The 27,500-nt window shown below is 43.4% G+C and overlaps 2 protein-coding genes across 2 annotated transcripts in view; both read right to left on the bottom strand.

Annotated features, from left to right (window-relative positions):
- Window positions 1-6,675, bottom strand: part of LOC137993545 (galanin receptor type 1-like) — a 23,138-nt gene extending 16,463 nt beyond the window's left edge. Inside the window, exon 1 of the mRNA XM_068839467.1 lies at window positions 6,539-6,675. The gene's annotated coding sequence lies outside the window, so the exon portion shown is untranslated. The remainder of the gene's footprint in view (window positions 1-6,538) is intronic.
- LOC137993543 (large proline-rich protein BAG6-like) overlaps window positions 6,000-27,500 on the bottom strand; it is a 47,158-nt gene continuing 25,657 nt past the window's right edge. The window contains exons 15-25 of the mRNA XM_068839465.1: window positions 26,960-27,031; window positions 19,406-19,477; window positions 19,208-19,305; window positions 18,344-18,397; window positions 16,404-16,503; window positions 14,440-14,570; window positions 12,651-12,881; window positions 11,841-12,029; window positions 10,626-10,733; window positions 9,709-9,811; window positions 6,000-8,000 (exon numbers count right to left, since the gene is read on the bottom strand). Of these exons, the coding sequence (XP_068695566.1) occupies window positions 7,846-8,000; window positions 9,709-9,811; window positions 10,626-10,733; window positions 11,841-12,029; window positions 12,651-12,881; window positions 14,440-14,570; window positions 16,404-16,503; window positions 18,344-18,397; window positions 19,208-19,305; window positions 19,406-19,477; window positions 26,960-27,031 (1,313 nt within the window). The 3' untranslated portion in view covers window positions 6,000-7,845. The remainder of the gene's footprint in view (window positions 8,001-9,708; window positions 9,812-10,625; window positions 10,734-11,840; window positions 12,030-12,650; window positions 12,882-14,439; window positions 14,571-16,403; window positions 16,504-18,343; window positions 18,398-19,207; window positions 19,306-19,405; window positions 19,478-26,959; window positions 27,032-27,500) is intronic.

The following is a 27,500-nucleotide window of genomic DNA, read 5'->3' as shown; positions in this document are numbered from 1 at the left end:
CACTACGAACAACCGTTCGATTTTCCATCAAGCATGCGCGAGTAACGTAACGTCCCACGTGAGGCATGCATGCCTAGACTTTTCGAAAAATGGAAAAGAGCCCGCCTTTGCTCTTGACTAATTCCAAATATTCCTTGGGACTTCAATCCCTCCAGAACAGGAATAAAACGCAAACAGCGGCTACAAACATTTGCTTGAAATGCATAACTTTTATAAACTTAACGTTTCGTATGTTACAACATACATCATCAAAAATACAACTGTACGGACTGGGAACTAGCAAAATTGATTGACATAAAACGACAAGAATATCCTAATAATAGAGATAAAGTTTCTCGCTGCCAACGTTTTCATTTAAGACTGGCTTAAGATCACGGATCAACAGAGACTCTTTAATTTTGCAACGCATGTCTGATCGACCAGTTGCTAATATTTCAAAATGATCCCACTTAATTCTATGGTTGGTTAAGAAAACATGATCAGCAATTGCAGATTCGTGACAATTTGTAGTTAGGGCTTTAAAATGTTCTGTTTTTCTGTCACGTAATCGGCGTTTCGTTTTCCCTATGCAGACATCATTGCAATCCCAGCAGTTTGCTCTGCACACTACTTTTGACCTGAAGGAAGGAGCTAGTTTATCTTTGTAAGGGAAAAAAGATTTGATTCTTCGGGTGTTCTGAGAAACTATTGTGACGTTGAAAATACCATATAATTTGTTTATACAAGACCTATTAGTTCAAGTTTGATTGGTTTACCAGATGGTCTCCGTCCTTTTTGATTGGTCAAAGTAATATGATGCCATGGCCAATAATCAATAATGCAGATAGCCTTCCTGTTCCTTAATTAATCTTAAATTCTTAAAGGTATAATGGTAATATAAATATGCTACATACAATCATGTTTTCACTTTTATCACAATTACAACTTACTTGTTATTATATCTTTTAAGATAAAACTTGATTAAAATGAACTTGATTAAAACTTGATTAAAACTTGACTAAAATCAAGTTTTATCGGTAAAATGCAGCGTTCCATCTTACTGAATTTGAGCGAAATTTTTGGTTACGGTTTTGTTAGCTCGTGGTAGGGTTAGGGTATTTTTTGATGTTTTTTTGGACTTTTGTTTTCCTTGTGTTACGTCATCCATCAGTTTCACAGGTTTTTACACCGAGGATGAGCCGAAATGTCAACCGATTTAGTCGCGGAAAATCGAGCTGCTCCGTGCCTAAATCATGGCAAAAGGCTTGGTTAGGAAGCACAGAACCGACTTTTTTCGAAAAGGAAAGAAGTTTCGTTTAGAAACCCCCCCCCCCCTTCCTTGTTAGTGAAATAGAGTGCGGTTCGGTTCGATTGCGAAGAAGAACAAATTATCTTGAATTTTGCGCACTATGTGTGAAAACATCGCTCTGTATGATGTCAACGGTTAAAGAAATTTTTTTCAATTTACGAAATCGTTATTATTGACGTAATGAAAATGGTGTCATCTAAATAGTGACATTTTACAAACCAAATATTGTTTCTTCTTCGCACCCTAGGTGGTGAGAGATTTTTTCTTCCCGGAGATCTATTTTCATCTTACAGATTATACTTTAGGTGTATCTCCCGGCGTTTCTAAGCACTATGCGTTATCCTAGATTAATAATTTTGCCCTCTAGGATTACGGACACCAAACTCAACCCTAAGTGGCATAAGTTGCTCGCAATTGCAAAAAGATATAGTTTTCGCAGAATGTTTGGTAGGTCTTTTGTGCAATTGATTCATTATTCATCCATGCTCAAGATAAGGGTCTCTGCTACAAACGGATAAAACGGGTCCTTAAAGAGAAAAACAGTTCAAAGAATGCATGCCGTTCGCCCCCAAATATATATAAAGCAATCAAATCTTTACAAAACAAGCTCCTGCTTACCTCGCAGTTTAACTTGTTATCTGTTTATGAAGAGCGAGTTCCAGCAGCATTAAGAATGATTTAACAAATAACCAAACTAGAAAAAACTTCCTTTGAGCAGCGAGTGCGTAGATAACAAATGTCCCGTTTATCAGGTGCGAGAAATGACGAAGGGTTAGTCTCATAACCTTTCTTATGTTTGTATTTAAAGTGTTTTCCAAGAAATGATGGTTGCCCTGACACTACGCACCTAATTATTAAACGTAACCTAATCAGCCTGTACAAGTTCAGGAAGATTTTAATTAAATGCACCACCCACGCGTGTAAAAAAGTTTCCGAACACCTTGACATACATACATACATACATACATACATTTATTCCAGAAGCAAACTATATATACATATACAATTAAAAACTAAGAAGAAAAGTACTTCTAGAAAAGGAAGCTTAGAGGTCATCCCTATGTAAAGGACAAAAAAAAAAGAAAAATATCAAGATCTTTACAATTAAATATTTAAGCACAATTTGAGTTTTGATTTTAAATGCTGAAAGCTATCAGCTTTTACTATATTACCCGCTAACTCATTCCATAATTTGACAATCCTAACGAAAAAAGAATATTTGTAACAATTAAGTCTTGCTGGTTTGATATAGATTAAAACGAGCGCGCAGCGCAAGTTCGATTTGAAATCACAAGTTCAATTACCACTTTATTACATCCTTTATTACATCCATTTAAAAAATCATAATCGTTAAAATATAGGATTTTAGTCAGTGCCAATATTTTATGCAGGATAATTGTGAATTTCCTAATAAAATGCATAGCACCAGGGGTTTAGATTGCATTTTCCTCGGCTTGGTACCAGGTCATCACGGTTCAAAGATCTTTGTTATGTAAATGAAGTACAGTATCAAAAGTCCATGTTGCCTTCACAAGTTGTCTTTTTGATCGTGTAATATTTATTTACTTCAAGTGAGCGCGAAAGGTCAGTGGAAACGCCCTCCCAGGGATTTTATGGAATAAGAGAACATGGCTAATTTGAACTGGGAAACAGGGGAACAATAACAAAGTATCTTAGCCGGAACGAGTTTTAAAATAATCTAGGTAACAAGGGAACACGGTCGAAACGTCGCGTGTTTTTATCGTTAGTTTTTACTTCAAATTGTTCTTAAAAAAACCTTTACTTGTAAATATTTCTTCAACACGCATTTGCTAACTTTATTATTGTCTTCTCTTTTCGACTAGTTGGGTGATAGTAAAACAATTGGACCCTTCGCCCTCAAGGGCCACGGGTGAACAGCCCATTCTGCCTCGCCTCGTGGGCTATTAACCGGTAGCTCGCAAGGGCTACGTGTCTAATTATTCGTATTATCACGGTTGGACTGGAACGAACATGCAATGAAGACTCATGTGGGGGAACTAGTTTGCATCTGAAGAGATTCCCCCGCATCAGCCTCTCCTTCATGCTCGTTTCCAGTGCAACCGTGAGAATATGATTATGGAAAATCCATCCATAAGAGAGTTTTTAAGAAATGACGGATACGACAACAAAACAGAATATCATTAATAGTTAAAAATAATCGTGCTGCACTTGCGGCACGCATGTTAGCACGTATTTTTGCGGTACTCTGCATAACGACGACGTGAAATCACCACATCTGAAGTTTGTGAACCTTTCATTTTCGATTTTCACCCTGAAATTGCCCACACCGTGAATTTGGTTTTAGGATACTTCACCCACATTCTTCGATGTGAACGAGATGGAACACAACGATGGAACAAAATTAGAAAATTTATTATTCCACTCTTACGCCATTCTACCATATTTGGTCAAGAGAACGCGCAAAATATGAGACGGTAATACACTGTAGTGTCCCGGTTGACCGGTTTAGAACAGAGCAAATACTACGCAACTCGCAAAATATCCGCGCGTATTATATGTTTAACCATCGAATAAGATGTATGTATTACATGATCAACACCCGACTCACTCGACGGTTTCTGTTGTCAATGTCTGATAGTACGGTGAAGTTAACAATAATTAATTTGCCGCAGTTGAGAATTTTCCCGTGTTTTGAATATCTCTACCCTGGGTGCCAGAGACTTTTCTAGCGCGGTTTCCGGTTTTCAGTCAAGTCTTTATAGTGACCCGCGCCGCTCGTGGCTTCGGCCTACGGCCGAAAATTCCCGCCGCACGCGAGAAAAACCTCTGGTGCCCAGGGTAGAATATCTCTGGCTTTTACAAAAAATTGTCAGATAGGAAAATTCACATGTAGCTGTCAATGGAGATCGAAGACTCCATTTTGAAAATGCTAAAACGTAAACGCAGGCTTCAACAAGAGACATAGACGCACACTTAGAACTATAGTATGCGACACTTAAGCGGAGACGCCATGCGATTGCATCTACACATGGCGTGCATTTAATTGGCCTTTTGCAACTAACGATCACATGGTACAAAATCCGCCATGCTGGAGGGCAAGCTCATTATTATTCCCCCACTGGGACATTAAAACAAAGAGACCTGAACCAAAAAAGCTTGTCTTGTCTTCGTTTTAATGTCCCAGTGGGGGAATAATAATGAGCTTGCCCTCCAGCATGGCGGATTTTGTACCATGTGATCGTTAGTTGCAAAAGGCCTATCGTAGGGGTTTCCAAAAGACAATCGGCAACCAAGCATTTATCAGGGGTTCGCCTTTGAAAACATTTACTAGTGCTTATTTCTTCGAAATTGCACTCAAACTCACGATCATGTTGATTTCCTATACAAAAAAGCCTTCACTTACCAGGGAAATTGAATTGAAAATTTAAGGTGTAGGAATTTCAGTTTTAAGGCACGTCCTGAAGGAAAACAGCATCATGATGCTTAAGGTAGCGTGCACATATGAAGCTGATCCGATTACAACACTTTTAAGATTAAAACTCGAGATTTGACTACTAATCTTCAGTTAGGATTGACGTTTGCCGAAAAATCCCAACAAGAATTTCAAACACACTGTGTGTTCTGTGCTAACGTAAATAAAGACGCGACGACAATAAGACACAACCAGTATGGTTGCATTGAAGAGTTCGACTCAACGATAGCGTCTAAAAGTACTCACGAGTGACCACGAGTGACTACGGGTGACCACAACTGACTCATGGTCACTCGTGAGTACTTTTAGACTCTACCCGACTCGACTATTAACCGGATGACATCGGCGAACCGAACTGATCTCCGAAAACCTGCTGATTGGAATCTATGCTGACTTTTGTTTCATTAACATAACGAGTTTGTTCACAAAAGGCATCATGCTATTTTCAAATTGACTTCAAACTTAATAGAACTTGTTGAACTCTGTTAAATCCGCGTTTTTTGAGGGGGGGGGGGGGGGAATGGATGCACCACTAAGGAATGGATTAGCTGACTGCTGACGTTTTTTTCCTTCCAGAATTCCAGTTATAAGTACCTTTTTGCAGATACCGTACAGCGACCATTTTTATTTCAATTGTTTCGAAAGACATTATGGGATGCTCACCCTCTCCCTAGATCGGCCCTTAAGCTCATTATGCAATGCACTTTCAATATTCAGTTTTTTTTTTCTCGGCTGGCTGATTAGAAAAATGATAGCATTAGGCTAATTATAAAGAGGCAGAAAACGTAAACAAAGATTCCGAGTCTATAGCATACTTAACAGAAACTTTGGGGAGTTGAAGGTGAACCACGACAAGCGCCAACTAATCTTGCACTTGTGTGGTTGGCTCCGATTCGAAGAACAATGATTCGTTCTGATCAATATTTGATTATCATTTTGCCTTCAACTTCTAGGAGTGAAATTCTAATAAACGCAATGTTCAGACCCAGGAAGTTCGAATATATTAATTTGCAATGCGAGTTACAAAAGTGCACAAGCCGTTCAATTTGAAATAAGCTCGAAGGCGGCGGGGACAAGCTGAAACATCATCATGCATCTTCTTTGCGCAGTAACCAAAGAGGGCACTGTATTACACTCAGCATAATTTTTCGCAAATACATCCTTCCACCCACCCACGGCTTAAATATTAGAGAGATTTAGCATCGGATTTTCGTGAAACGGCAGGTTTCTGTTTGTCGAAAAAGCACAAATATGCTCTTGTTCTAACTTTTACCTCTGTCTTGAGAATTTGCTCGAAATCTGTAGCTAACAGGCATAGAACCAGCTTGAATGAAACACGTCACCCAGATTTCTTTGTGAACCTGACGTTAGCCGTTTGCTATAAACGCGATTCTACATCTCTCTATTATAAACGTCTTGCTACTCAAGCAAAACGAATAGACCTAATCGGCTAACTCAATGTTGTACCGAATTCAAATCTCCCAGGATTAAGAATCTTTGTGTGTTGTATTTGCATAATAATGAAGCATTCATACTTAAATGATATGGAAATACCTGGAACAAAACGTTTCATTCCCTAAGGGTTTGAATTGGGTACAACATTGAGTTAGCCGATTTGGTCTATTCCCTTTTGTTAGAGTAACATTCACAAGTTTTACCGTTCAAATTTATACCATAATGATTTTCCGATAGTGTGCACCGGAATGGCGAGGGTCATTGAAAGTGGAGTGTAAACAATCAAGCGTGCATAAAAGTTGAGGCAAATTATTTTGGTACATTTAAGGATAAACGCTTACCAATAATTTTAACCTCCAATAGACCCTATGCGACGACCTGTTCTGTCCATTCTGTTGCCCTGACATAGATCATGGAGTGTAAACCAGTTGACGTAATCCCCTGTCTTCTCTTTTATTTAAAGCACATGCGAGCATAAGTAGACTGAAGTGTGTCCAATATTTGAAGACGACAATCTATTTGGCAATTGCCACGTGATCAAGAGTCGGAAAACAAAGCACGACTGCAGATAAAATCTAGTTTGTTAATTTCGGGATGGCAACAGGTTTCGTGAATAACAGGACTGGTAACAAATAAAATTCAAAACATACAATTGACAAGTAGACAATTATCCTTTTGCGACATGTTAGTTGCGGCGGACACGGTGGAAGCTGGCTCACGTGAGAGACATCTACTCGCAGTTACGCTGGCAACAAAACTACAACTTGCACGAACACTCTCACGCAATATTAAGGTTGAATCATAATTATCATTCTTTTTCGACATATCCTTTATTCTTTTAACATAGATCTATGACAAAAAATTTAATGACTTAGTGTTTGAGCTGAGGAAAATAAAAATTCGTTGAAATTTTAACCGCAATACAAACCAAGAATCCGTGATTTCATTCGTGCAAAATTCCCAAAGAAAATTCTAATTATTTCGATGCCCTCAGCTCACCCCTCTTCCCTTAATTGCTTGAAGATAACTAATATAGTAATTGGCCGTTTTTTATACTAGAGACGCATAATCCGTCCAGAAGAATTATGCGTCTCTCGTGTTATCCGTCTAGTGTAAAGACGGGACGAACTATACGAGACGCATAATTCTTCTAGGACGAACTTGGGAAAATATTTTTTCTACATCTGTTAAATTCCTCTAGTATAAAGACTGGCACAAGACGCATTGTGCGTCTGGACGAAGTGTCTACTTTACTGCGTCTTCGAAGACGCACTAAACTGGATAGTTCGTCCAGATGCATTATAGAAGAGAAGCATTCGCAGTTTCGTAACGATAGTCGCTTGATGCAATAACAATGAATTAAAGAGCCCACTCTAACAAAACTTCAAAGTCGAGTCAAAACTACCGACTTGTACTCGGCACATGGCCATACACGAAACACTGTCCAAGTGCTCGAAGGAATTATAGTCCATCCGGTTTCTTTTAATAGGAACCGTCATAAAATCTTGACTTCAGTTCAAAAAGAGGTGCGACGTTATGGACCCCTTCCACGCAATACGCATTCACTGTGTGGGTTCGCTACTCGTGCCTGTGCTTTCTATGTACAGTGGGCCTAACGATTCGTCCGACTGTACGTCATGATTTTGTTTCATGGAGTGTCCTTGTCAAAATAGTCCCTTGTATTGGGGAATCTGTCAGGCCGGTAGTCTGTATCTTTTTCTAGCCTTGACTTTACTTCCTTTTTGACTTCTTTACGGAACGAGTCGTGTAAAACTCTATTTTCCTTTGCGGCTTTGGACAGAGCTGAAGAAGAGAGAGATAACACAGAGTAATGAATCAGGGGCTAGCTGCTCGAAGCCTGGTTAGCGCTAACCTATGGTTAAGAGGTATCATAACCTATACGTTTCCATGGTATTTAACGCTGGTTAGCGCTAACCCGAGCAACCCGGGCCAGATTGTTAAATCCAGATGTCTCTTTTTCAGACTTACGACACTTTAGGACCCGTAGAAACTCTTACAGGCGCATCCCAAGTTCATAGTTTAACCCTCTCCGTCTCCGTAAAGAATTGTGTTACACGACCAATATTTTCTTGCCTTATTCAGCTTCAAACAGGCCGCGATTCTTTTCTTCAAAACCAAGCATAACGACCTCCGGCTGATTTGAATCTTTCCATTTGACCAAATATTAAAAAAAAAAACCGGGCAAGGAATCGAATGGAAGGGGATACAATACAACACAATACATGATTAATTGACCACTCTTCATAGGGGTTTTTCAGGAACAATGAAACACAATGAACGAAACGACAGAAAAGAACAAGAACAACAACAACAACTGTTAAGAATCCCAACTGGCCGGAGGCAAACCAGTTGGCTATTTACAAGTGCAGCTGGGAAGTTGAACCAGGGACTACCAGGATCAAATTCAACTAGTGGTCAGAACGGGTCTTGATCAAGGCAAGCGTCCTAACCCCTGGGCCGCACTTGCGGACTTAGTATAACTCCCGCAGCGATCCTCAGGTTTCAGAATTCTGGACCAACCGCCTGGAAAATTGCGTCCCGTTGGTTCATTCGTCATCGGGCGAAATTGCAGTTTACATTTCGGGGCAAAACTCCAGTCAGGACGCAGCTCTTTACAACCTCTAATTTCGTTGGATCCCTTCAAGACGCAGCTCTATCGTTTTACGTCATGGTCCATCGTTTCTTTTACATCGTTCTTTGTGTCCGTTGTGTTCTGTACCAATCCCGTGAGTCGTTCTGAGAGCTGCGTGGCAGCCCCAAAATTCATTGATGTGATTGGCATTTTCGAACGGCCAACCGGAAAAAAGCTCTAGCATTCGCCACGTGATATCAAATTTAACTGAAACTTCTAGTCGAATGGAAAGCGCCCATGGACTTCTAACTCTTCTGCGCAGCCTCATTAAATAACAACAATAACGGTTGCAACTAGTAAAAAAATGGGTCTTCACTACGGCTGCGCATAATTCAGGATAGGGTAGAGGTCCTCACCTCGGTGCTGGCCGAAAGAATCGCCACCGCAGGGGACAAAAATATCTTCTTTTGTTGCGTCCACTGTTTTTTTTTATACTTTTAACGTAGGTAAGTTAAGTCTGCTAGTCGACATCAAGTCGACAGACAGACTTCAAGTCTCCTAGTCGACATCAAACTATTGTAGATCCCAGGAACACGACTGCATCAAACTGGCTTTCACATTCCCCCGACTACAGGCTCGAAAGGGTTGAATCAAAACGGGTGACCGGATGAAAAATACCTGCCAAATTTTTTCTCATACTAGAGAATTTAATGCGGAGATAGAATTTCACAATTTGAAACAAACACTGAATTAGTTTTTTAAAGATATTTTTAAAAAACAGACGGAAACAATTTGTTGCTTGTTTATCAATTGGAAACTCGAAGTTACCTGTGGAAAACCCTTTCGAGCCTCGTTAATGCTGAATTACTGTAACTTTTCTGAGGTCACCGGTCTACATGGAATGCAGCATTGTCTTACCTTCCACGCTGGTGAGAGGCGTGGCGCCGCTGGCTGACACCGCTTGTTTGAGTGCGTCACTAATGCTGGTCTCGCTGGGTGGAACACTTTGCTGGTCTAAAATCTTAACACACACACACACAAAAAAAAAAACCATGCTAAAGACCACGGAAGAAAACTAGCTTTGCACGAGGAACCACTCCCGCAGCTGCCTCATCACTCAAAACTTTTCACCATTCTCAGTTAACAATTTACTACCGCTACAAGTTTGAAATAACTTGATCAAAACATTAAAAGAGAAATCTGGCAAAAGCCCTGTAAGGTATCTTGCACTTTTTGTTACATACAACGTACCTTTTGGGGACCTAACTAAGTTTTTCGTGCTTAGGGTAGAGGTAAAGAGTCCCTGAAAAATTGTGACCTTCACAAATTTAATCATTCCTTGAAAAGCTTTACAATTCTGCTTAAAACACTAGCCTTTTTACGCAAAGCCCAATAAGAACTTTCCTCAGCCATCGAACTGACTGGACGAAACATGCTATGCATTTCTCTCCGCGAGGTTTTATAGGCGTGGAACAAACGAGTTCAACGCCGGCGTGCTACACCTTGGTTGTCGTCACCGGTCATTTTTTAATCAGAATAATGCTTTCGTTGGCAAGCGGACAATTCAAAAAGAGGTGGCTTGGAAGCAGGGTCTCGCTTCACAGGCCAATGATATTCGAGCAGATTTACGACCCCCATAACTCTCCTGTCACGAAAAAAGGCTGGAGAAACCTGTTCGAAGGCTAACTCCTAAACGACTGGCTTAGAAACTACAGCCCAACATTTTAGTTTATCCACAGGCAAAACCAGGGGAAACTGATGGACTTCGTGACAAACAACGTCTGCGAGTTATTAAATTTCGAGAATTTGTTTTAGCGTCTACAGAAAACACGTACCTTGCGCCTCTTGGGTGGCCGCCCGTTGATGTAAGCATCACTGAAAGGTGCCTGTGACGGCATTCTTCTCTGGCGCACAATATCGGTTGTAATTACAGGGATCCAATCCTTCACACAATAGACAATTTTAGTAATGGGTTAAGAGTTGGATAAGGATTAAGTGCCAGTTAAAATGGAAGCAATGAATGGAATTCTAGACTTTCGCGATTCACATAATCGGAAAAGCCAATATTATGTGCTAATTTGACTCACTAGCCTCGCTCTCAAGCAACATTTCTTTTGTATTTGTCCATGCAAACGAGGCAAGTGAGTCTAATTAGCACATAAACAAAAGAATTTTTTTTGGCCGCCATTGATGCATTCCGTCCATGATGGACTTATGCAACCACGTCACCTGAAATACAAAATCGCGTTGTTATCCCTGCGCAACTATTTCAACCCTTTTTATTTGACAAAAATAGTGTCCACTACAAAGGAGAGATTACAAAAAAAAAGCCTCAGGTACTGACGTTTTCTACAAAACTTTAAATTCGACCATTTCACGTTATTAGGGAGTAGTCATTTGTATACAAAAGGGAAAGGAAAGGAACTTGATTTAAGTGCCTAGTCTTCTAGTGCAGGAGCACGAATAAGCCCTTTGCAGCTGGCGATCACATGGTACAAAAGCCGCCAAAATAGAGAGCAAATTGCGCTGCACCGGGACATCTAAAAAAACAAACTTAATCTATATTCTCTTTGTCTTAGATGTCCAAGGGCGCAATTTGCTCTCCAGAATGGCGGTTTTTGTACCATGTGATCGTCCGCTGCAAACGTCCATTGGGGACGCTGTAAACTGAAATAAACAAATTAACGCAAATCAAATCAAAGGTTGGTTTTTGAAAAGAGGAGAAAACCGGAGTACCTACAGAGTGCAGAGTAGAGAGCCAAAAAACTCAACCCACATAAGACGCCGAGTCTGGCAATCGAATCGGAGCCACATTGGTGGGAGGCGAGTGCTCTCACCAATGCGCCATCCCTGCATCCCACTGGTACATGATGGCGAAAATCTCCCTTCTCAGTCAACCATTCGTCAATGAACATTAATTTTCTCAGCTAAATAACACCAAACACTACCAGGAAAGTGTTGTCCTTTTCCACTTTGATGGTGGTGTTCATCCTTGCAGTCTTAATCTAAAATCCGTATATACCTCCTTTCCTTCGTGAGTATTTTCTTACCTCGGGCATGATTGCTTTCCACTCGTCATCACCCTCATCCTCTTCAATAGCATCCTCTCCCTGCTGTCCCTCCGGACAATCCGGTTCCAGCACATCGGATTCAGCGTCAGCTGTAATAGATCCGGGGGGAGTGGTAAACGTTTCCGAGTCATCAGATCCATGACTATCCATTTCTTCATCAACAGCCCCCTGTGGGGAATACAAGAAGTCAGGATATGTTATCCTTGAAATATAAGTAATTCTCGGTCAAGTATCATAAGACGTGATTTTGATTTGATTTTCACGTGGAAATCCTAGAGCTCACCTAATGACTCAACACCCTGCGCTTGACTTGCAAATAAACGTATGCCACAGTTTGGACATTCCTGTTTCCTGTCCAAGGAGTTTAAGGCACATGTTTTCTCACGCTTAAAGGTTTATAGGCTAGTTGCTTGGCTACGGGCAAAAATCAAAGTTTTGGGCAAGATTCGAACGTACGACCTTCGTAACTCCGGTCGGAAGTTCTTCCCATAGATCTACAAGAAAAGTCCTAGGGAGCTTGGGCGTTTATCGAGGTTCTGAATGGACAATGTGCCCCGTTCGTTTGCGTGCTTTACCATGCCACGCACCTCAAATCTTCAAATCCAACAACAGATGTTCCAAGGTGTAACAAGCCCATAGGAAAGATGATAGACAAGTTTCTTGGTTGCATCTTTTGAAGCTCAGTGTTGAAGCATGCGAACTAGTCTTCTAGAGGTCAAAACTTGCTCTCCTGTTTGAAGCATTCGAATGCGGATGCAGTTAAAATCAACAACAAAAACGATTCCTTACCGCTCCACCCTTGGGTAAGCCATCGACTGTTTCCTGAGGGGGGTGGCTTTCCTTTGACGGCGGTTGTTCTTCCCCAGGGGGTGGGGGTGAAGGAGCGCGGATCATAAAGCGCTCAAGACGTGGATAGCAGTAAGCTCTGCTGTAATACATCTGCCGAATATTTCTTAGTAGCATCTGCACAAGAATTTCGCGCGTTTCTTCATCCATGTCTTCGGTTATTCTTGCTTGAGGCTGCAAAAATAAACTTGTTAAAGCGACCCTGTCATGCACACTAGCTAGCTTTGCTCTTAGGCCTAAAAAGACGTTTTGTATCAATGGAGAACAACTAAAATAATGCTACGGTTCTATTACCGAGAACCGTATTAAGGCATTGAAGGTACATGTATTTGTCATTACCTAAAGATCGGGATGGAGAAAATGAAAATCGGTTGACACATTCAAATATGGACGAAAACATCGAAAACAAATATAAATAGATCCTGCTAAGGTTCTTCCAATATCGTTTCTCTGAGTTGTCAGAAATGATACGTGTAAACTACAGTACAAAATTAAGAGTTAAACCAGTTTCCACCAATGACAGTGAAACTGCTGTGTCAGTTCCTCTTGAGGGAGTTAACCCTTCAACTTTATACATAGTAAGAACAGTTTACGAGAGTCTCGCCGAAACACTCACGCACATATTTGTTATTTTTTTTCCAACGTTTTAACTTGACTTTACAACTGTCTCAAAATCCAACACTGTCATGCCGTGCTGGAGTTTTGGACAACCGTCCGATTTTCTTACATTGTAGTCCAACAAAAAAAGGGTACTTTCTGGAGGAGTAGAGCTCTCACTTTTATTTCTAGGCAAAAATGATGTTAAAGCTCAACAAAATCGGCGTGCAACTCAATACATGCAATCCTTCATGGACACACTTAAAAGGAGACAAACAAGTCAGCATAAAGGCATCTTTACGTGGAAAACCGCTGCGCATGTGTACTGTGAGCTCGTCCAGTGAAATCCTAAGATCCACTTTAACCCAGGCCCCAATTGTTCAAATGATGGAAAGCGCCATCCGCCGGGAAAATCACTATCCATTGGATAATAGGCCATTTCCGAGTTCATGTCTGCCTCCTCTTCAAAGCGAGTCTAAGTGCAAAGTTTTACTTATGAAAATTAGTTTTCATTCATATGTAAAGTAGAACTAATTACCATCACAAAAACTTCGCATTTAGACTCGTTTTGAAGAGGAGGCAGACATGAAGTCGGAAATGGCCTATTCGGTGCGAAACCAATAGGCGTTATGCATGATGACGTCATATGCTCAAAAATTCACCACCACGCCTCGTTTGCACAAAATTATTCGAATCATCTGGATATGCAATACTGTTCGCACGTGGGTTTCTTCCCTAGTTCGTTCCTTTGGGATCAATTTAAGTCAAAATTTACAAATTTGATTTTTGAATTTGAGGCTTGGTGATAAAATCCGCTAGTGAGACGTCAGGCTATTGCGCTATCCAATGGCTAGTGATTTTTCCGGCGGATAGCGTTATCCACCTTTTGAACAACTGGGGCCTGGTATTTAAGGCACAGGAAGTCCCAATGTCAAGAATAGTGAGCGCTCACCAGTGCTCGCAGCAATTAAAAGGTTTTTTTTAAGATGAGCGATGCGTCTGTCCTCTTACATCTCATATGTGAGAACCAATCAAATGCGTGCATGACTGAGCTTATTGAAAAAAGCTATTTTCGAACGTTCTGAGAAAACACATGTACCACTCTGAGCGTTCAAAAACACCGTGGCCGTCTTACCGCTCTACTCCGAACAACTTGTTCGACTCCCTCGAAGCCATCCCTGTAACAGAACACCAGCAATGTGAAATATTCCATGACAATTTCCTTTATATGGTCTTGGAAATATTCTGCAAATCTAGGATTGTCCTCTGTGCAAAAGAAAAGAACAAAGTGGACAGCATTATAAAAGTGCAGGGTAGATGTCTTTCAAAATTACTGAGCTTTCTACTGATAGGATTCAATGATTGCTTAGGCCCCGTCCACACGTATCCGGAGATTTTTGTATCCGCAAACTTTTTTATGCGGATACAAATATCTGCGTCCACACGTATCCGATTCGTATCCGGACATCTCAAAGGATTAGTCAACAGAGCATGCGCATTACCAAGAAAGCTGAGCCTGCGATAATTTTGGCGCCAAATTCGCGGCGTTCTTGTTTGTTTACTTGAAGTTTCAACACGTGTGAGCTTGAAGAGCGAAAAAGATTCCTGTTAAAAAACACCATAAAAAAAGTCTCAATTAAGAGAAAAACAGAAAAAAACCAAAGACAACTCATTTGTTTTGAATCAGACATGGCTAGAAGCCGCATAATGCTTAGACGTCTTCTCAAGTAGTTAAAGTTTAGATTTAACATTGAAACATTTAGTTCGAGACACGCTATTAGGCTTGAAAGTAGTCCAAGTAGCATTGAACACACAACGTTTCTGCTCGCCGCCATTTTGGAAAATCTCGCGCGGAAAAAGACTGGTTCTGATACTGTGACGTCAGCGTATACAAAAATATACGGATACGAGCGTCCACACGTATCCGGATACACAGCTTATACAGAAATTTCCACTCTGGAGAGCGTATACAGAAATCTCCGGATACACCGAGCGTATACGGCGGACACGTGTGGACGCTAGGTGTATCCGCATAAAAAACATTTGCGGATACAAAAATCTCCGGATACGTGTGGACGGGGCATTAGAGAGGAATTCTAACCTTGCCCTCGCTCACACCTCAAACATATTTCAGAGAGTATTAGGGACCTTAAGCAAGGAAGACGACGACGGCTACGAGACCGTTGTCAAAAAGTATTCTTTGCTGTTATTTTAATAATTTTGCGATTACCACAAGTCACTGGGCATGGCAAGTGTGTGCTCACATTCCAGCAATAAAATTGGCGACTTCCACTTTTACTTCTTCTACTTTATTCCTCTTCAACACCTTCGTATCCACAAGAGAAAGGTGAGAGCGGTGTGGTGTGGATATTTCCACAGAAAATTGAAAATTCAACTTCAGGTGCTTGTGTCCTCCACAAAGCCTCAAAATCGGTCATTTCACGTCGTTGTCAGGATGAGAACGGCAAAGAAATGTATTAAAATAATGAAACGAACGTGCGGGGCGTGCAAAACATTGTTTTTGCTCATTAAACCTTTTGTTTTGTGACGTTGTCCTTGCTCAAGCTCCCTATTGTCGGAAAGCAAACGATCACTCAGGAATATAACAGGCTTTGCCCTAACCGCCGCTCAGAGGTCTCATGGAGGCGATAGAAGAGGGACTGGCGCACCCACAATCGAAAACCAAGTCTAGAGGACAGCATATCTAGTAGCCCACCTGTACAGAACCATTCATGTAACTGACCATGGTCTAGTTGGTGGACTTCCCCAAGCTTTTCTAAGGGTACAAAAGTCTAATTTCAAGGCTTTCTTCGGGTGCAGCGTGCAGGGAACCTCGTGGCACGGGCACCAAGTGGAGCAGTCTCCTTCGTGGAGTTGGCTGACAACGGTGGAAGCTTCTGTTAGAACACTGGGGATCTAACCTATGAGAAACTTTAACGCAGTTGTCAAGGCAGCCAGGTAGAGTCGACTTGGCACAGGTTCATTTAACAATGTAGTCCTATGACCAATTTGGCAGGAATTCACCGCCACTTTGCCAAATGACCGAAAAAAGATACTGAGTGACTGAGTGTTGGGACGATGGCTTTAAACGACACTCACCTGAACTCAGGACTAAATCCACTGCAACTCTGACATTGTGTTCCAGGAAACTTTGAGACGAGGCAACAATGTCAATGTCATCTTTGGTGGGAACACTTCGCTGGAAGAAAGGATTTTGCGGTTTAAAGGCCGTTATCAACTCGAGACAGAGAATCAAATGTATAATTGCAATGAAAAGCAAGCAATGTCTCGGCCGCTCAAATTATTAGATGACTGATAGTTTGTACCAGACGGTTAGATTTAACAAATCGAATGTGGTTCAGCGTTGTCTGTACTCTAATCGACAACGACATTCGTCACCACAGTCGTCAGTGGTCAAACTCCTCGTGATTCCGAAAGAGCAAGCGTTGTCTATAACTTTCTCGCAATCTGACTGGTTTATTTCCCAAAATGAGCTATTCTGATTAGCTATTACACACAAAAAAAGAGAAGTTGACGCGAGCAGCTTATCGACAACGGCAAATTAGCCAATCAGATTGCGAGATTACAAGCAATTGCGGGTAAAATTTACATCTTCTCCGACTAGCACTAAAAACCGAAGGAGTGGTCTTAGATTACACGCTTCGGCTAGTGATAAGATTGTGTGGGATGTTTAAGAACTCGCGCACGTTTCGAAAAGAGTCGAGGACATAGTTCTCATGTGTTGTAATCTGGTCTGGCCTCACCTGGGTCCCGCGGTGACACAATTCTCTCTCTATCTCTAAGAAGGGGAGGCCGGTTTTTACGTCATTAGTTTTCACAATCATGTTGCTCTTAGTTATGTTGAAAACATACTATAGTTTCAGCGTTTTAAAACCAGCGTATTGCATTCGCACAAATGGCCTCCTTTTCCGAAAAATTATCGGGCTTTCGAGAGACTGGCCCCGGGCCCGGCACATTCTCCGGGTGTTGGGACCTGGCCTTGTTCTCTGTCCTTTCCACCATACAGAATTATAAATTAGGCTCGTCTTCAAAAGGCATTCCACACTCCGTTATTTTGAAACAAAAATAAAAAAACGGGAGGTTGGAGTGGGGCTATATGATATTAGTATAAATACACAGGTGATTATACAAAATCGGGCGCTCTCATTGGCTCGCTATCTCGGATTATCAGCCGATAATCACCTCGACAGACAAAATGGCTGCCAGTAGTCGTTTTGCCACTGTAAGTGAAGATGATTTTCGCCTTGAAATGTTTTTTTCCCCTCTTTTTTGAAATAATCACATGTGTATTTATACTAAAACAATTATTCGCCTCAGGCTCAGTGATTATCGGTGATTATTAAATTCTCAACCTCGGATAATGCATTTCGCGTGCTCTGATTGGTTCACTCAATCCCGGTTATCACCTCATATACCTTGGTTTGACCTTATATGGTAAATGATTGCGTTAAGCGTTGCTAAACTAAAAATGTTTTCACCCGAAAGCGAGATTTCTCTTTGAATAAAGCCAAAAAGGAAAACAAAATTTTTTTGCGCAAAGTTTGGATCCATTCCGACGTTTAGAAGTACGCAAGAAGGCAAGAAATGTTTTTGTGACGAGCCTGCGTCTATCTGACCACAAGGTATTACACAACATCGCATCAGTTCTCATCAAGTTTTTTCGATTTCGCTCGGATTTGCTCCCTCTTTTCGCTCGTATTTCGTACTTCCAAATTTTTGGAGTTTAAGGAATTTAATAAAACAATTATTCCATTCGCGCTTGTTGGATATGAGACTGGTTATAGCCAACTCGGCGCTACGCGCCTCGTTGGCTATTTACCATCTCATATCCAACGCGCGCTCATGGAATAATTGTTAAATATTCACCTCGACTTCGTCTCGGTGATTATTCACCGATAATCACTTCGCCTTCGGCGAATAATTGTTAATTATACTAGGCTAGTTGGCCCTGAAAAGCCCCTATGGAGAGCGGTCAATTAAGTATGTATTGTATTGAAAACTGAGAAAACTCAACTTACAATAGAGTCGGCTATACCGTTGACCATTTCTTTACAAAGTTCTGCAACTCCAGCCTGAAGGACAAAATTTAAACTTAAACTAAATTAACAGCAGATTAACGGTGCGTTCCATTTACCGTATTCCGGTATATGAATACATGGAATAGAAGTTAGAAATCCCTCGTTTTTACGGAGACTCACTTTAAAATTGTCAAACACCGGCTAAAATGCTATTTGAAACACATCTTTGTTATCCTTGTCGCTTCAAAACGCCTGACATACCGTTTTAAATCATCACTCCACGTATTCCTATTCCGGACTAGGGTAAATCGAACGCACCCTAAATTGACTTTCAGGATGGTTCATTAAAAAGCTGACGTTTCAAGCGTTCGCCCTTCGTCAGTGAGGAACTTGATGCAACAAAATTTTCGTGCGTCGTCCAGCAACCAACGCAGCCACAATTTCTTTAGAAATCAAAACCGCGAGCTTTTCTGCTTTTCTCATGATAGCATTATCGTGTAATAGAATCCACACCAATTTCAGTTTAGAACAGACTTTGACGTGGATGTTCTCGATGGTTTTTATTCACGAGCTAGTATCTCAACACCTACGCTTGACTTACAAATGGAAGTACGCATCCATTTTGACAATCCTGTCCGAGGAGTTTGGCGCGATTGTTTTCACAGGAACAATGGTTGATGGCCTCGCTTCCACGAGTTTTTTCCCACTTAGCGTAGCGGTCCTGTGTTTTAACTCCATATTATCTGTGGGCCGGCGTTCACAAGTGCCCAGCCTCCTATCAACCGATTGAGGTTGTTAATCAGTGGGTAACATACAACATGACTACTTCTTAACAATTGAAAGAAACAAAACAGGTCATCTCACGCTTAAGTTTTCACTTGTTTGTGGATTTCCATGCAAAAGATCCTCGCTTATATACCGCAACAATGCAGGCCTCATTCTATCATAAGGATCCTCGGAACCTAAGGCAAACAAAAAAAAAATAGTCATGAGTGTGTCACTTGATAACATAACAAATAGCAGCAGTCTTGTGTTCTATTAAAAACAAAAGCAAAGATTTACCTAGGACCACGCCCATCACATCCTCAATCGTCAACACATTACTGAGACGACTAAAAAGGGCTGGTAGTAATCCTTCAAAAGAAAGAGAGGAGAACGATTTCTCAATGACAACGACTTCAATACACTCTATAAATTCAATTTATAATCACCCCTGTTGTTTTTTTTTTAATAATGTCGCAAATACTTAACACTCAGAGAATTCTTTCCCAAAAGATTATCAAACATCAATTTGCTAAATGTACCTTCGCTTCGCTTCAGTGTCGAAAATATCACTGGCGAAATAATGACGGCATGTCCCCCCAAACCTACTGAGTAACTATGAATTTAGTTATTTCGTCAAATAGCTGTGATATCACAGTGAATACTGTTCTCAATATTCGAGGAACGAAGCGAGAGGAAAGCGACGAGACGTCCTATACCTTTCGAGACTTTTAAGCGGTGAAAATAGAGGCTTTTCGTGCGATTAATTTTTCACATGTCATGCCTCTTTTCTTGCTTTTGATCTATTTCGCCAGCAAGATACAATACAAGCGTTTGTTAGTGATTTGGTTAATAAGACTGCCTTCATTCAACGAATTTCTTTCCAACTTTTTCTTGACAGAGATTCATCATAAGCTGGTATGAAATGCACGCCAAGAGAAGCTGTGGCCTTCTTAGACAATACTTTCTGACAGTGAATAGGTACATGTGAATCTGGCGTCAGAAGACTTTGAAGGACATGGCGGTAACCAAGGTAAGGTTGTCGCTAGTTTTGCATACTGCTGGATGTTTTTTTTTTACAAGTTACTTTTCCCCTTCTGCCTAGAAAAAAAACGTGGTTGGTATGTCGTTGCTATCCCTTGCGAAGACTTGTCGCTAGTTTTGCATACTGATTGGTGTTTTTTCTTTTAAACATGGAAAGCCCATGTAGGGTTCATTGAGAGTCCGCCTCCCCTAAATGGGATTTAGAATGGCTGATAAATTTTCATCCCTTACATAATTCGCAAAACTTTCGACTTTTTAACGCGTTTTGACTTTAGGTTCTCATTTGATTCAGATTTTGCGAAGCGTATTCAACAAATTGGTACCCTTTTACTTTTTAAATATAGTTAAATAAAATTTAACATAGTTAACGACTAGGAGCTAGTCTGGTTAGTAGTGTTTTGCAGGCGGTTGTTAGTGTCTTGGCCGTCTGGTAGCGTTGTTCAGCGTTTTGGTGCGTTCTGTAGCGTTTGTTATAGTTACATGGTTCACGACCGGGAGCTAGTCCGGTCAGTAGCGTTTTGCAGGCGTTTGTTAGCGTTGTTATGCGTTTTTGTAGCGTTTGCAGCACTCTTTAGGTTGGGGGAGCCCTGGGGCTGACATGGTTCAGCGGTATTCCTGCGTAGTGCATGCGTTGTCCAATGTGCTTGCAGCGTGTTTGTTGGCGTGGCGTTGTGAGTCGGTTTAGGAGTTTAGTGGTTCTCGGCGTTCTTCTTCTCGCTTCGTTGGCTATCTCGGTCGCTGTCCAGGTTGAAATAGAAGTTCTTCGATCTTCGACCGTCTCCATCTCGTCTTCACCGCCGTGTTGTGGTTCGTCTTATCTTCTCTTGTACCAGTTCCGATAGTCGGCTCGTCGCTCAGATAGCGTGGCGTTTCTTTGGCGGGCTTAGTGTAGCGGTTCCCAGTTGTGGTCAACAAAAGAAAAACAACAATAGAGAAAACACAAGGATTTCTTCCGTCATCGACCGTGGTTTCCTCGCCCTCTGTCGTGTCTGTTGGTTTGTCTTTACTCGCTCATCGCTCTTTCGTGCTTCGGACCATCGTGTGCTCCGATACGTTTATTTTGGCGGGCTTAGTGTAGCGGTTCCCAGTTGTGGTCAACAAAGGAAAAAATTCTAAGGATTTCGTCAGTCATCGACCAGGGTTTTTCTTCGGCGGCTGTCGTGTTTATTGGTTTGTCTTTCCTTCACTCGTCGCTCTTTCGTCCCTGGACCGTAGTGTGCTCGCCGATCCGTTAGCGTGGCCAAAGGACTTCGTCCTTCATCGCCCGCGGTTTTTTCTCGCTCTCTGTCGTGTTTGTTGGTTCGTTTTTCACTTCTTTTTCGTGGTCGCCTCTAACTCGCTCGTCGCTGGTTGGTGTTCGATCATACATCATGCCGAACCCACCTCGTTCAACCAACAATAGCTTGTCCGCCGGACTTCGTTCGGAGGACATACCTCTCTTGTCGCCCGCGCCGATGGTGGTTTCTACGGCTCCCTCTGGCCCCGTGGCGCCTTTGGCCGTCGATTCGATCGCCGAGGCTGTTGTTCGCGCGCTTGGAAGCACTCTTCCGACTATCATCTCTTCAATTCAAGGGAGCGCCCCCTCGCCATTACCCCCTTCCGTCCTTGGCACTTCTGTTGGCGTCACTCCATCTAGCTCCTCTGGATCGACTGCTGTTTCTTGTGATGTCAATGTCTCGTCTATGGCTTTTGGGGCGTCATCAGGTACGTTTACTTTGCCGGCCTTCATTCCTACCTTTTCTCCTGTGTCGGCCATCACTGACTCAAGCTCGGCCCGCTTCATGGCCCCCATTACCTCTCCATTCGCGAGTCCCAGTGTATCCGGCAGCCTGCCAAGTTTTGGTAACTCTGGATCAGTGCCTACGTCTGATAAGGCTTTCATTGTTGGTCCTGGTCATGCACCAGTCCCGGCAAAATTGGCCAAGAAGATCATCGAGGGCCAGTTCGTGGAGTTGGCGGATCTACTTACAGTCAATCTCCGAGCTGGGGATCAGGAACCACAGACCTTCCTGGAGGGTAAACTCCTGGTGTCCAACGTAAAACGCAGGCAGGTTGAAATCAAGGATATTCTTACTTGGACTGAAGCCTTCACGATTTTCCAGCTGGTCCTGTGCGCCTCTCACCCCCTGCGTTGGTTAGACTTGACCAGATATAAGCTGCTCATTATTCAAACAGCCCGCCAATATCCAGGTCTGGCTTGGCTTGAATACGATCTGGCCTTCAGAAGGGATGCCGCTGCCTCAGGCCTTACGGATTGGTCCAAAATGAATTTGGATCTGTATAGTTTTCATTTGCGTTTGCCAGCATCGTCCTCACTGCAACCAAGGCCGTCTTCCCTTTCCGGGTTTCCTCAGTCTTCCTCAGACAGCCCAGACTCCCACCGACGCACACCATTCTGCCATTCCTGGAATGAAGGGAAATGCCGGTGGCTATTTGGGAAGTGCAAGTTCCGCCACAACTGCAGCAATTGCGAGGGAGAGCATACCAAGGCTAACTGCCCCTTTCCCCGCTCAGCTGGATTTCGTTCCCGTTCCCGCTCCCCCTCCCCTGGAGGGAGCAGGGGACAGTACTGAGGGGCGAGGTTCGCCCAGTGTTGTGTTTGTACATAGTTTGAATGATGTGATTGCGTTGCCTCGCCAGCCGAATGGATTGCCTCAGTTGGCAAAGTTGTTTTGTCCTGTTCCAGTTTCAGTTCCAGTCTCAGTTCCCGTTTCTGTTCCAGTTAAGCCCAGCGTTCCAGTTGTCTCTTTTGCCCCGTTATCTCCGGTGTCTCAGGTCACACCATTACAGTTGGATCAATTTCAAGCCGAATTATGCCACCATCCCAACAAGTCAGCTGTGGCATTTGTGACTTCTGGCATACGGGATGGATTTCGGATAGGCTTTGACCCATCCTTGGTGTCCCTCAAATCTGCATCTTCAAACATGCGTAGCTCGGCTGAGCACCCATCAGTGATTGACTCCTACTTGCAAGCTGAAGTCTCTTCTGGCAGGGTGGCAGGTCCTTTTCCAGTGCCCCCGCTTCCGTCATTGCAAATAAGTCGTTTCGGGGTGATCCCCAAAACTAATCAGCCTGGGAAGTGGCGTCTCATTTTAGACCTATCATCCCCAGAGGGGCAAAGCGTCAATGACGGCATCCCTAAGCCCCCGTTTACAGTTCAGTATGTTTCAGTGGATGCTTTCATTGATGGCATAATGTCTCTGGGTCGAGGAACGTTAATGGCCAAGTTCGACGTGGCCAGTGCATATCGGAATGTGGCTATCCACCCAGACGATCGCCCCCTTCTTGGCATGAAGTGGCGTGGGCAATATTTTGTGGATTTGGTGCTCCCTTTTGGGCTGCGTTCAGCACCATTTATTTTCACCGCCATTGCAGACCTGGTTGAATGGATCCTGGTTCACAATTATGAGGTTACATTTCTCCGTCATTACTTGGACGATTTCCTCACTTTGGGCCCACCGGCGTCCCCTGTGTGCCACAACAACCTTCAAACCTGCGTTCGTCTGTGTTCAAAACTTGGCCTTCCCCTTAATCCAGATAAGTTGGAGGGACCCGCGACTCGTCTTACAATCCTTGGGATTGAACTTGACTCCGAGAATCTTCAGGCTCGCCTTCCGACTGACAAGAGAGATAGGATTGTTTCACTGTTAGATGAGTGGTCAGCAAAACGTTTTTGTAAACGTCGCGAGCTGGAATCCCTGATTGGCCATCTCCATCACGCCTGCAAGGTCGCCCCACAGGGTAGGACATTCCTTCGCCGGATGATCGACTTGCTTTGTGCCTTTCGCCGTGATGATCACCCCATTAGGCTTAACCAGGAATTTCGGCGGGATTTAACCTGGTGGCGGGAACTGTTCCAAACTTGGGATGGCCTCAGTTTTTTCTGCATGCCCACATGGGCACCTCTCCCGGACTTCCAGGTCTCATCGGATGCAGCGGGCTCGTTGGGCTATGGAGCTATTTTTAAATCCCACTGGTTTGCTGGTGCCTGGTCAGCTGCACAAAGTTCCTCATCTATAGCGTACAAGGAGCTCTTCCCAATTGTAGTGGCAGCCTATCTGTGGGGCTGTCAGTGGGTATCTCGGCGGGTCGAGTTCTTTTGTGACAACGAGTCTGTGGTGGCTGTACTTAAGTCTGGCACCTCGCGGGACAAAAACTTAATGGTGTTGCTGCGTTATTTGACTATGCTGGCCATCCATCATTCCTTCTCATTTACAGCTTCATCTGTTCGAGGCAAAGCTAATCCAGTTGCTGATGCACTCTCTCGATTCCAATTTCAGCGGTTCAGACGCCTGGAGCCACAGGCCGACCCAACCCCGTCTCCTATTCCTGCTTCCCTTCTGGCAGCGCTTCAGATGCCTTGACTCAGAAGTGTCGGTTCTTACTTACCCAAGGTCTTGCACCTTCCACCCGACGAGTGTACCGATCCGCCCAACGTCGATTTACAGACTTTTGCCGCCAGGATGGTCGTGCAAACCAGGATGGCTCCATCCCCCCAGCCACTGAGGAGACTCTCATGCGCTTTGCTTCCTTCCTGGCCGACAACCTGAACCATTCCTCCATCAAGGTCTATCTATCAGCAGTGCGCTCCCTTCACATTGACCATGGCCTTCCCGACCCGCTAGTCAACTGTCTTCGTTTGCAGCGTCTGCTAAGGGGTATTAAGCGAGTTCAAGGTCCAGTGTCACCCAGGCGCCTACCTATCACCGTTGATCATCTGAAGGTCATTCAGTGCTCTTTGGACCTGTCTACTAGAGACCATGTGATGTTGTGGGCTGCGTGCTGCTTGGCATTTTTTGGGTTTTTGCGTGCGGGCGAATTCACGGTCAACTCGGCCTTTGATCCTCACACCCATATGACTGTTAGCGACCTGCAAGCGGACTCCTTGGTGAATCCCTCTTGTTTCAAAGTCCGTATCAAGTGTTCCAAGACAGACCCCTTCCGTGCGGGTTGTGATATCTACTTGGGGCGTGGCTCGGGCTCTGTGTGCCCCATAACAGCGTTGGGCACGTACTTGTCTCTGCGTGGGTCTGCTCCAGGGCCCCTGTTCTTGTTTAGTGATGGTCGTCCTCTTACCCGGCAGCAGCTATCATCCTTTTTGCAGTCTACCCTACATGGGGCTGGGTACTCCGGCGCCTACTCCGGCCATAGTTTCCGGATTGGGGCGGCGACCACTGCAGCGGCACGTGGTGTTCCGGATCACCTGATCAAAACCTTGGGGCGTTGGTCGAGCGAGGCATACCAGATCTATATCAGAACTCCAGTTAGTTCCATTGTCCGTGTTTCCTCCCAGCTGGTGGCGTAACAGGTAGTGGATTTCTCTGGTTACCAGCGGGGTGGGTGCCTCAGGTTTGGGCTATCGGGGGCTTAGGCCTAGTTGCCCCGAGCCCCCTTGCTCCGGGTTCTTCTTACCCGGAGATCCCTTCGGCATGGCGCGGGGGGCTCGTGGCTTGGTTGCGGGTTGGGCAGGCCAGTCGGGTGTTCTAGCGCCTTGGGGATGTGACTGCGGTTGCAGCCCCCAGGCTTCCTGGGCACCTACCCTCCACTGGCGACGTGGGCGTTAAATATAGTTAAATAAAATTTAACATAGTTAACGACTAGGAGCTAGTCTGGTTAGTAGTGTTTTGCAGGCGGTTGTTAGTGTCTTGGCCGTCTGGTAGCGTTGTTCAGCGTTTTGGTGCGTTCTGTAGCGTTTGTTATAGTTACATGGTTCACGACCGGGAGCTAGTCCGGTCAGTAGCGTTTTGCAGGCGTTTGTTAGCGTTGTTATGCGTTTTTGTAGCGTTTGCAGCACTCTTTAGGTTGGGGGAGCCCTGGGGCTGACATGGTTCAGCGGTATTCCTGCGTAGTGCATGCGTTGTCCAATGTGCTTGCAGCGTGTTTGTTGGCGTGGCGTTGTGAGTCGGTTTAGGAGTTTAGTGGTTCTCGGCGTTCCCTCCCTCTCCCCCCCCTTTCTTTTTTTTTTTTTTTTTTTGTGCTCTTTTTTTTTTGTGTGTTATTATTATTATTATTATTATTATTATTATTATTATTATTATTATTATTATTCCACTGAGCTATCTGGCTCAAGTGTGACGGGTGCCTTAGGGGGGCCTGGCGCGGGGGGCTCGTGGCTTGGTTGCGGGTTGGGCAGGCCAGTCGGGTGTTCTAGCGCCTTGGGGATGTGACTGCGGTTGCAGCCCCCAGGCTTCCTGGGCACCTACCCTCCACTGGCGACGTGGGCGTTAAAGAGAATGTGAGTGAACTCCAGCCTTGCTTGGGAAACTGATTCTAGGATTCCAGAAACACTGAAAACAGCGTTTCTAAGTGTTCTATTCTGAAAATTTTCCTAGGGGGGGGGGGGGGGGGGGGAAAGGGGCAGGCCCCCACACCTCCCTAGTTAGCTCGAGCCATTGGCGCTCTCAAAGCGCCTTGCGCCAAAAATGTCACGTCCGGTGCTTTCAGAAATATGTACGCTACTTTACAAAACTGTCGAAAATCCTGTTATACTATTAAGAGGGTCACCCTTCCAGCGGAGCCAACCTTTTGTCTCTCATGTTAAAGCTTCAAAAATTACTTTCACTCGCCCAGGGTAGCCCTAAGAGGGCAAGTTACCCTTTTAGACAGGACAACGTTTCTGAAATGATTGAAAGTTATTTTTCGTTTTATAATTACAGCGTAAAACGGTTTTATTACTTCAATTCGATGTTAGACTTGATTCTTGAAGGTTTCAAGAAAATTAGTAGTCAAGATGAAAGAAATTCCTGCCATTGAGAGATTCAATTGTCATGGTGCGATAGAGGGAACAATGCAAAAACTAGACAACCAACCTTCTTCATCGTGAACTTCAATCCCACTTGCCCTCAAGGCCTGGATAATTGCATTAATTGTTTGTGATTGTCCTAAAGGTCAAAAACCAGATACTTGTCAGAAGTTCAAGAAGAAGAAGAAGAAGAAGAAGAAGAAGAAGAAGAAGAAGAAGAAGAAGAAGAAGAAGAAGAAGAAGTGAACTCTTCGAAGTGATAATCAGCAGCCTATCAAACAAGAGTGATCGAGCAGCAAACAACAGTTTGCTACCCTTTGTCGAAAATGTCACAGGCGAAATAACGATGGTAGACCGCCCAGCCTTACTGAGTGAATTTTTATTCCAGTAACATTATAATTACTGTACATGTCAGCTCAGAGTCCCTCAAAATTTGATCTTTCAATATGCCTTTGGTGCCTTACAGGAATTTTTTAGTTGAGTTTCAAGACTTTCAAGAGGACTTTTGAGAGTGATCTTGTAAAAAATGTCATTAAAGACAATGTGAAAGAAAGACAAATTCATGCGTTCATAGAGCTCCGCTTTCTTATCTACCTTCTCATTTTCTA

The sequence above is a fragment of the Montipora foliosa genome, chromosome 2 (genome assembly GCF_036669935.1).
Source record: "Montipora foliosa isolate CH-2021 chromosome 2, ASM3666993v2, whole genome shotgun sequence".
Lineage (NCBI taxonomy): Eukaryota > Metazoa > Cnidaria > Anthozoa > Scleractinia > Acroporidae > Montipora > Montipora foliosa.
This window is presented reverse-complemented; position numbering and strand designations above follow the sequence as displayed.